This window comes from Phasianus colchicus, chromosome 27 (genome assembly GCF_987193195.1).
Source record: "Phasianus colchicus chromosome 27, bPhaCol1.hap1.1, whole genome shotgun sequence".
Classification (NCBI taxonomy): Eukaryota; Metazoa; Chordata; class Aves; order Galliformes; family Phasianidae; genus Phasianus; species Phasianus colchicus.
In genome coordinates, this window is record NC_143462.1 from 863375 (window position 1) to 873551 (window position 10177).

General features: G+C 66.0%; 1 protein-coding gene across 2 annotated transcripts; it reads right to left on the reverse strand.

Moving 5' to 3' along the window:
- Positions 1 to 61: 61 nt before the first annotated feature.
- On the reverse strand, positions 62 to 10037 carry ZMIZ2 (zinc finger MIZ-type containing 2). 2 transcript variants are annotated; one of them, XM_090125459.1, is made up of 19 exons: positions 9777 to 10037; positions 8892 to 8959; positions 8682 to 8796; positions 6715 to 6917; positions 6449 to 6638; positions 6136 to 6375; positions 5893 to 6060; positions 5748 to 5813; positions 5366 to 5537; positions 4565 to 4709; positions 3319 to 3529; positions 3137 to 3242; positions 2903 to 3060; positions 2611 to 2678; positions 2105 to 2173; positions 1811 to 2034; positions 1557 to 1708; positions 1306 to 1479; positions 62 to 288 (listed from the first exon to the last, which is right to left on the reverse strand). In XM_090125459.1, the coding sequence occupies exons 1-19, from the start codon at positions 10035 to 10037 to the stop codon at positions 181 to 183; spliced, it is 2898 nt and encodes a 965-aa protein (XP_089981585.1). In that variant the 3' UTR covers positions 62 to 180. The 2 variants fall into 2 exon arrangements, with proteins under 2 accessions (XP_089981585.1, XP_031452876.2); XM_031597016.2 differs by having other exon boundaries at positions 8892 to 8987; positions 9777 to 9914.
- Between the last annotated feature and the right edge of the window lie 140 nt (positions 10038 to 10177).

The following is a 10177-nucleotide window of genomic DNA, read 5'->3' on the forward strand; positions in this document are numbered from 1 at the left end:
GCTCAGCCCCCCCCCCCCTTCCCACGACCCCCCCCTTACGCGGGGCACGGACACGCGTGAGGCCCACGGGAGAGAAAGGCTTTAATGGAGCGGGGCGGTAGTGTTTGTACATATGTACAGCGCTGCGCTCTGCGGGATGGGGCCGCTCCGTGGGGCCGCCCCCCGGGAACGGGAGGGGCCTCAGTTGCTCTCGAAGAGGGCGAGCAGGTCGTCGTTGGTGCTGCTGGGCAGGTCGGGGGGGCCCAGGTAGGACAGCAGCTCCTCGGGGTTGGTCAGCTCGGGCAGCAGCTGCAGGTGGGGCACAGCCCAGCAACCCCCCCACAAAGCGTTATAAACTCCTTCCGGACCCCCACAAAATACCCCAACGCCCCCCCAGCACACCGAGGGATATCCCGCCCCCCCCGGGGGACCCAATGGGCATCACGCAATGCAGCGCAGCACAGCCATGTGGAGGTGACACCAAGGGACGTCACCAAGGAACACCGAAGTTCCATGGGGACACCGAGGGATGGTGAGAAATGGCCCGATGGGGACAATGAGGCTCAGTCATAAGGGGATCCTGAGGGACAACGGGATGTCCCTGCAGGGATCTGAGGCACAGCTCCATGGGGACACACAGCGAGGGCACCAAGGGATGCTGAGGGCAGCAAGGCACGTGGGGACACCAGGGGACCAGGGAGCGGCTCTCCAGGGGGACACCAGGGCACAGCCTTAATGGGACAATAAGGGGCACTGAGGCACAGCTCTATGGGGACAGTGGGGCACACTGAGGGATGCTAAGGGACACCAAGGCACAGCTGTATGGGGACACCTGGGGGCCATGAGGCACAGCTCCGTGGGGACAGTGGGGGACACTGAGGGATGCTGCGGGACATGAATGAAGGCACAGCTCCATGGGGACAACAGGGGACCATGAAGGACATGTCCCTCCATGGGGACAGTGGGGGATATTGAAAGACTTTAGGGCACAGCCCGAAGGGGACACTAAGGGGCACTGAGGGACACAAAGGCACAGCTCCGTGGGGACAGCGGGGCACACTGCAGGGCAGCTCCATGGGGACAACAGGGGGACACGAGGCACAGCTCCACCGGGATGCTGGGACACACAGACGGATGCTGAGGGACACGAAGGCACAGAGGGATGGGAGATGCTGAGGGACACAGAGGCACAGCTCCACGGGGACACCGCGGGGTGTGGAGGAACACCAAGGCAAACCAGGGGACGCTGGAGCCCAGCAGGGGACTCACACCCCTGCGTACCACTGAGGGACATCCCCCTCCCCACCCCACGCCCCCCGTACTCACATCCAGCGCAGGCTCCGTCCCATCCCCGCTGCCCGGCGCGGTGCTGAAGGTGACATCGGGGCCGGCGCTGCCTGGCGGGGGTCGCGGGGGGGGCACGGCGCGGTGCTGTGCCGGGCTGCCCATGGCGTGAAGAGCGGCGGCGTGGGACGGCTCCATCCGGCCGGCGGGAGGCAGCTGCGGGGACAGCGCCTTCAGCACCCCGCCACCCTCCTCCTCCTCCTCCTCCTCCTCCTCCTCCCCCCTTTAACGACCTGTCCGGGCAGGGGGGCGGCGGGCGGCTTGTCGGGGGGCAGCAGCTCGGGTGGGAAGGAGGCGGGCGGTGCGAAGTCCCCCAGCGTCGGCGTGCCGGGGGCGGCGGGGGGGAACGGCTCGGGGTAGGCTGAGGGGGCCGGGAATGTGGAACCTGCAGGAGAAATGGGGTGAAGAAATGGGCTGAGCGTGGCGGCGGGCGCCGAATGGAGGGGGGGCGAAGGGGGTCAGAGCACCGCGGTGGGGTCACGCTCACCCTGCGTGCCGTAATCGGCCGTCGGAGCGGCGAAAGGCGAGGAGCCCGGCCCCAGCGCCGCGATCATCTCCATGATGTTGGGCAGCACCATGTGTGCCGGGCTGGCGGTGCGGCAGCGTTTGAGAGCCGGCCCGTCCGCCTCCTCCTTGATGTGCAGGTCGGGTTTGACGGGCACCGGCTTCCAGCTGCACGTCGGGTCGATGGTGATCTCCTCGTAGTCCGAGCTGTGGGTGGTGGGCACGGCATGGCGGTGGGCAGCGTGGCCGTGTGGGGTCGGGGGGCAGCAGCACTCACCTCTGGATGTAGATCAGGATGCCCAGCATGTACTGGTCCACCTCCAGCCCCTCCAGCAGCGCCGTCTTACTGCGGGAGGCACGGCAGTGAGGGGGCAGCAGGGGACGGCCCTCTGGGTACAAGCAGGGGCAGCAGGGGATGCCAAGGGATGGCCCCGTGCAGACCCTATAGCACAGCTCCATTGGGACTCCAAAGGACACCACGGGACATCCCCGTGGGGACACTGAGGCACGGGTCACTGAGAGCACTGAGGGACATCCCCGTGGGGACACTGTAGGACAGTGAGGGACAAGAAGGGATGTCCTCATGGGGACACAGAGGCACAGCTCATGGGGCACCAAGGAACAACCCTGCATGGGCACCGAGGCATGGCTCCACTGGAACACCAAGGGACAGACAGTGAGGGACGCTGAGGCACAACCCCACAGGGACACTCAGGGACGGCTCTATGGGGACACCCAAGGGTGGCTCCAGGAGGACACCCCGGTCCCACAGGCTGCACTCACTTGCACACAGGACACCGCCACGTGCCCCGCTCGCAGTTGAGTTGCAGGTAGGACTCCAGGTCGAAGCACTGTGGGAAAGATGGGGCTGAGCTGGCACTGACAGGGGCTTCCGTCCCGTCCCGTCCCGTCCCATCCCATCCCACCCATCCCGTCCCGTCCCGTCCCATCCCGTCCCGTCCCATTCCACCCATCCCATCCCACCCCACCCCACCCCACCCCATCCCATCCCATCCCATCCCATCCCATCCCATCCCATCCCATCCCACCCCACCCCATCCCATCCCACCCCCACCTGGATGTGGCGGCAGTCGTGCCCCCTGGCGGGCAGCTGGATGCGGCGGAAGGTGATGGGACACTTGAGGGACACCTTGATGGCCGTCTGCTCCACCCCATCCTCCCCGTTGGGCCCCGGCGTGCCGGGGATGGTCCCGCTGCTGAAGTTCCTCTTAACTTGGGGGAAGGGGCGAGATGCGGGGTGAGGAGGAGACCACCAACCCCACACCATCCCCTGGCAGCCGGCGCTCACTTTTGGTGATGCAGTGCTCGGCGGGCAGCAGCCGTTTCTTGATGAGACCCTGCAGCACCGAGCGCACCGAGGGCCGGTGCACCAACTGCAGCACGAAGAGATGCGACTGCGGGGTGACAGCGGGGTGAGCCGCGGCCCCACAACCCACCACAGCCCCCCGCCCGCCCCGCGGCCCCGCTCACGCAGCAGCAGGCGGTGACGGTGATCTGGATGGTGTTGCGGCCGGGCTGGCAGACGTGCTTCAGATAGAGCGGTTTGTGCGAGGTCTTGTTGTCGCCGCGCTCGATGGTGAGCGGCGTGGCGTTGACGCTGACCTGCACAGAGGCCGGCCAGTTGGTGTTCATCTGTCGGTCCTCGTGGTGGTAGCACTTGAACTGCAGCTCCAGGTCGGGCCTGGGGGGAAGCAGGGTGGGCATAGAGTGGGGGGAGATGCACCGAGCTGCGCAGAGCCACACCGTGTTGCTCAGCACCGCGGTGTGCAGCTCTGTGCCGTGCTGAGCTGTGTAGGGCTGTGCCATACGTGACAAGCCATGACGCACCAAGGAGCAGCACCGTGCCACGATGAGCCATCTAGGGCCATATCATGCAGTGCTGTGCCATGCTGTGCCATGAGAATCAATGCATGCCTTGTAGGGCCATATCATGGAGCACTGTGCCATGCTGTACCATAAGAATCAGTGCATGCCTTGTAGGGCCATATCATGGAGCACTGTGCCATGCTGTACCATAAGAATCAATGCATGCCTTGTAGGGCCATATCATGGAGCACTGTGCCATGCTGTACCATAAGAATCAGTGCATGCCTTGTAGGGCCATATCATGCAGCAATGTCACGCCAGCTCAGCCCCATCTGTCCCACAGGCCATGCTGTGCTGTATAGAGCCATATCATGGAGCACTGTGCCATGCAGAGCCAATGCATGCCTTGTAGGGCCATATCACGCAGCCCTGTGCCATGCCGTGCTGTGTAGGGTCATATCATGGAGCACTGAGCTATGTTGTCCTGTGTAGGACCATATCATGCAGCACTGAGCCATAAGAAGCAATGCATGCCTTGTAGGGCCACAATGAGCCATTCTGTGCTGTGTAGGTCCATATGATGGAGCACTGTGCCATGTTGTGCCATAAGAACCAATGCATGCCATGTAGGGCCACACCATGCAGCACTGAGCCATGCCGTGCTGTGTAGGACCATACCATGGAGAACTGTGCCATAAGAACCAATGCATGCCTTGTAGGGCCATATCATGGAGCACTGAGCCACGCTGTGCTGAGTAGGAGCACATCATGCAGCACTGTGCCATGCTGTGCCATGCAGGACCCTTTGCCATCCCTGTCCCACACTCAGCCCCCCTAAGCTCCATAGTGCCCTGCAGTGCCACACCATGCCGTGGCAGCTCACCCCCCACCCCCATGGCACCGCCCTGACCTCATCATCAGCGTTTTGTAGACGGAGTCACGCAGCTGGAAGACGTGGTTGCTGACAGCCAGGTTGTGCTGCAGGCGGAAGGGCTCCAGCACCACGCCGTCACGCACCGGGAAGGTCAGGCGCAGCTCCTCACCTGCAGGCGGCCCTGCAGGGACAGCAGGTGGGCAGGGGACGTCAGAGGGGTGGCAGTGGGATGGCTGGGGACCTTTGGTGGACATCCATGGGTGTCATGGAGCGGCAGTGCTGGCAGCAGGGTGGCAGCGGTGGCAGTGGATGGCCAGTGGGGACAAGGTGGGTGTCAGCGGGGTCTCAGTGGGCATAAATGAGTGGTCAATGGGGCCTCAGTGGGGTCAGCGGGGTCCCAGTGGGGGTCAATGAGTGTTCAGTGGGTGTCAGTGGGGTCCCAGTTAGGGTCAATAAGAGCTCACGGGTTCTCAGTGGGGTCAACCCACCGCACATTTAATAGCTGCCACATGAAGCCCTGCCCACCCCAGTTGACTCCACCCCCATAGGGAAGCCCCTCCCACTCCCAGCCCCCCCCAAAGCCCCTCCCACTCCCAGGTGCCCCCGAAGCCCCACCCCTGCCTTAAGCCCCTCCCATACCTGATGGCCACACCCCCTTCCTGGAAGCCACACCCCCACCTCTCTCATTGGATGACACCAATGATGCCCCTCCCCTCACAGACCACACCCCTCTCCCATTGGCCACACCCCTGAGCAAAAACCCCGCCCACCCCCTGCAGCACCCAGCCCTTAAAGGGGCAACGCCACAGGCCACAGTGGTCCCTCCTCTGCTCCTACCCGAGGGTGAGGGGTGCAGGGCAGCCATGCTGGGCTTCACGTCGGGCAAGAAGGGTGCCTTGACATCCTGGCCTGGGGACATGTAGGGTGCCATGCTGCTCCCCGGCGTCATGGGTGGTGTGGGGTTTCCAGGCAGGGGTGAGCTGGGGTACCCCGGCACCGAGCGCCCTGGCTGTGGGGATACCATCACCATCACCACCATCATCACCATCACCGCCACCATCACTACCATCATCACCACCACCATCACCAGCATCACCATCACCACCATCATCACCATCACCGCCACCATCACTACCATCCTCACCACCACCATCACCACCACCATCACCATGTGGCAGTGCTGGCAGCCCCACAGCACGCCCACACCACCAGCACTCACCCCACTGACGGCTGCCTGGCTGTAGGTGCCGAAGGTTCCGCTCTGCCCATTGAACTGCTCAGCTGCCTGCAGGGACGGTGACAGCCCCGGCTCAGCACCGCGTGCCGCGCAGTGCCGACCCCACACCCATCACACCCTCCCATACCTTATAGTAGGCCCCGGTGCCACCCGCAGCAGAGAGGTACTGGCCCACGCCCGGCTGCATCCGGTGCCCGGGGTAGGACGGGGACGGCGCTGAGGACTGGGGGGCGCTGGGGGGGTACTGCGTGCCGGGGTACTGCCCGCCCTGCAGGTACTGCTGTGCCGGGTACCCCTGCGGGCACAGCGTCAGCACGGTTCTGGCAACGCAGCGCCGGCGTCAGCCCCGCAGCCCCGCGGCCGCACTCACCTCTCCGCCGTACGCCCGCTTGACGCCCTGCCGCGGCAGCTGCTGCCCGGGGGGGGGCCCTGGGTAGGCGTGCTGGGGCAGCCGCTGCGTGCCGTACAGCGTGCCCACACCGGGTGCCCGCGCGGGCCCCACGCCCAGGGGTGCCATGACGCTCGCCATGCCGCCGGGGCTGAGGCCGGTGGGGCCGCGCGGGGCGGCGTGGGGCAGGAACTGAGTGCCAAAGGGCTGCCCCGCTCCCATCTGCGGCACGGAAACAGCGGTCAGCACCGCGTCCCCGCACCACCTCCCCCGCCCCGCGTGCGGCCGTCCTTACCGCGCCGTACTGGCTCAGCTCCTGGCTCTGCTTCTCCTGCAGGGCTGCCACCGTGGCCGTTGCCGTGGCCGTGGCCGTGGCGGCGGCGGCAGCCACGGCGGCGGCGGCGGCCGCTTGGGTGAAGTCGGCGGCGGGGGGCGGGCGGGCGGCGTGTGCCGGGAGCCCCATGGCACTGGAGCTGCCCGCGTAGCTGCGGAGCACAGGCAGTGGGGAGGGGGAGCCGCGGTCGTGCCGGGTGCCACCGCACCGTGCCGTGCCCGCCTTACCTGGGGGCGAAGCCGGGCCCGCCGGGGTAGGAGCCGCGGCCGTAGACGCTCTGCTGCACGTAGCCCTTGGTGGGAGCCGGCTCGGCGAAGGGCGGCTGCGCCAGGAACTGTGGAGAGCTCATCCCCGAACCGGCGCCCGCCACGCCGGGCAGCAGCGGGGTGCTGGAGCTGCCGCCTCCCGGGCCCATGGGGCTGCCAAAAACCTGCGGGGGGATGTGGGGGTTGGGGGGGCACAGCGTGTGGGGCGGTGATTCCGGGATCTGCTGCCACCTCTGCCGTGTGGGGGAGTGAGCGTCACCGGGGTGTCAGTGGTGTCACTGGAGTGTGAGCGTCACTGGTTGGTCAGTGGGGTCTCAGGGGGGTCGGTGGGGTCTCAGGGGGGTCAGGAGACGGTCAGTGGGGTCTCAGTGGGCGTCAAGGTTAAGTCAGTGTGGTCTCAGTGTCAATGGACAGTCAGTGGGAACTCACTGGGGGTCAGCGGGGTCTCAGTGGGGGTCAATGGAGTCTCAGTGGGGTCAGTGAGGTCTCACTAGGGATCAAGAGACAGTCAGTGGGGCCTGAATGGGTGTCAACGTTAAGTCAGTGGGGTCTGAATGTCAATGGGAACTCACTGGGTGTCAGTGGGATCTCAGTGGGGGTCAAAGGAAAATCAGCGGGGTCTCAGTATCAATGGACAGTCAATGGGATCTTGGTGGGAGTCAGTGGGGTCTCAGTGGGGGTCAGAGGATAATCAGTGGGATCTCAGTGTCAATGGATGATCAGTGAGATCTCAGTGGGAGTCAGTGCACAATCAGTGGGGTCTATTGGTTGTCAGTGGGGTCTCACTGGAGGTCAAGAGACAGTCAGTGGGGTCTGAGTGTCAATGGCAGTCAATGGGAACTCACTGGGTGTCAGTGGGATCTCGGTGAGGGATCAATGAAATCAGTGGGATTTCAGTGGGGGCTCAATGGAGCCTCAGTGGGTGTCAACGGGCACTTAATGAGATCTCACTGTCAGTCAAAAGGTCTCAGCGGGCATCAAAAACGGTCAATGGAGTCTCAGAGGGTGTCAGCATTAAGTCAGTAGGGTCTGAGTGTCAATGGACAGTCAATGGGAACTCACTGGTGTCAATGGGTGCTCAGTGGGGGTCAATGAACAGTCAGTAGGAACTCATTGGGTGCCAGTGGGATCTCAGTGGGGGTCAATGAACAGTCAGTAGGAACTCATTGGGTGCCAGTGGGATCTCAGTGGGTGTCAATGAAAAGTCAATAGGGTCTCAGCGGGTGTCAGTGGGATCTCAGCAGGTGTCAGTGCACAGTCAGTGGGAACCCACTGGATGTCAACAGCATTTCAGTGGGGGTCACTGAAAAGTCAGTGAGGTCTCATTGGATGTCAACAGACAGTCAGTGGGGTCTGAGTGGGTGTCAACAGACAGAAGGATCTTGGTGTCAGTGAGGTCTCAGTGATTGTCAGTGGGGTCTCAGTGAGAGCTCAATGAAAAATCAATGGGATCTCAGTAGGGGCTTAATGGAGTCTTAGTGGTTGTCAATGGGAATTCAGTGGGTGTCAGTGGGGTCTCATTGGGGCTCAAGTGGCAGTCGGTGGGGTCTGAGGGGTGTCAATGTTAAGTCAGTGGGGTCTCAGCGTGGGCTGGTGATCAATGGAGCGTCAGTGGGAGTCAATGGAAATCAACGGGATCTCAGTGGGTTTCAAAAGATCATCAATGGGGTCTCAGTGGGCACCAATGTTAAGTCGGTGGGGTCTCAGTGGGGGGTCGATAGGGTCTCAGTGGGGTCCCCCCCACCCAACACTTAAGAGCCCCCCCAAAGCCCCGCCCACACCGGTGACCCCACCCCCTTCGGGAAGCCCCTCCCAGCCCCACCCTTACAAGGCAGCCCCTCCCTGCTGCCGGAGACCCCGGGGGGGGGCATTGGGGGGGTGGGCAGACTGGAGTGTGGGGCGTGGGGGAGGGGGGGGCAGGGCGGTACCTGGCTCTGCGAGGTGTTGCTGACCCCCCAGACGGTGGTTACCACGGAGAGGGATCCCGGCGGCTGATTGGTGCTCGGTTGCCAGGGAACAGCCTCATATGCAAATGAACCATCACTAGAAAGAAAAACAACTTAATTAGGGGGGAGAGGTGAGGGGGGGCGGCAGGGGAAGGGATGCCACGCGCCGGGCGGCCGTGGGGCGGCACTCACCCGTGCGGTGTGGGCGGCAGCGACGGTTTCATGGGGTTCATGGAGTTCATCGGGCGCTGCGGCGGGCGCTGCGGGACGGCGGCACCGACACCGGGACTGCGGGGCGGGGGGGGAACAGGAAGTGGGCGCCGGGAGAGCTGCGGGGCAGCGCCGCCCCCCCACGGAGCGGGGAGGTGCGGAACTCCCGTGGGCACAGCCGCCACCCCCCCCCCTCCAACCCCCCCACCGCCCCCCCCGGCTCTGGGACTTGGCGTCCTGCCCGGCACGGCACCGCCGGCACGCGCCTGCCCCGCTGCCAGCCCTCCCCCGGGGGGGCCCCGACGCGACCCCAACGCTGCGGGACCGAGCCGAGCCGGGCGGCGGCACCAACCCCCCCCGCCCCCCACCGCACACACACACGGTGTCACCCCCACAGGGGGTCACCCCCCGGGGGACAGCATCCCCCAATGTCACCCCCTCGGGTCACCCCTGGGAACGCGGCGGCCCCCTCCCTCCTCCCATCGGTGACAGCGGGGAGGGGGAACCCGCGGGGACTTCCCCCGCCCCCCGGTGCTGCCCACCCCCACCCCGGGTATTTCCCACCCCCCGAGTGCAGCGCGACGCTTTCGGTTCCCCCCCGGCCCCGCGCGGGGGTGGCGGGATGGGGGCGGCTGCGCGCGCCGCGCTGTCAGCGGTGCCGGGGGGGGAACGGACACCCCCGCATCCATCCCCGCAGTCCGACGCACCCGGGGGGGCTCTCGGCCCGGCGAACGCCGCTCCCGACTTGGGGGTCGCGGGGCGATTTTCAGCCGCAGCGCCGCTCCGCGTCCCCTGCGCGCGTCCCCCCCTCCCCAAGAACGTGTCCCCGAGTTCCCCCCCCGGCCCCGGCCCCGGCCCCGCTCTCACCGTGCCGAGCGGCCCAAGATGGCCCTGGCGGCGCCGTGCGCGCGCGGCTGCGCGGAGGCTGCGCGGGATATTCAGCCCGCGCGCGGCCCCGGCTCCATAGCGCGGCCCTGGGGAGGGGGGTAGGGAAAGGGGGGAAGGGAAGAGGGGGGGGCGCGGGGCGGGGCGGGGCGGGGCGGGGCCGAGCCGGGCCGAGCCGAACCGGGCCGAGCCGAGCCGAACCCGCGCCGCCGCGCGCCGCGCACAATGGGGCCGAGGGCTCATCTGTATGCGCGGCCCCGCCCCCCCCACGGCCCGCCCGGCCCACCCCTCCCTCACCCCCCCCTTCCAGGCGTGGGCAGCCGCGCGCCGAGCGGAGAGCGGGACGCGGAGCGGGGGGGGCACTGCGTCAGGGGGCGGCGCGG

Bases quoted from the DNA above. Each gene is read 5' to 3' on its own strand.
- ZMIZ2 (XM_090125459.1), bottom strand. From the start codon at position 10,037: ATGAGCCCTCGGCCCCATTGTGCGCGGCGCGCGGCGGCGCGGGTTCGG. The intron at 8,960-9,776 runs GTGAGAGCGGGG...GCCGTCCCGCAG, and splicing joins ATCTTGGGCCGCTCGGCACG to CGCCCGCCGCAGCGCCCGAT. The intron at 5,538-5,747 runs GTGAGTGCTGGT...GTATCCCCACAG, and splicing joins GCCAGGCAGCCGTCAGTGGG to CCAGGGCGCTCGGTGCCGGG.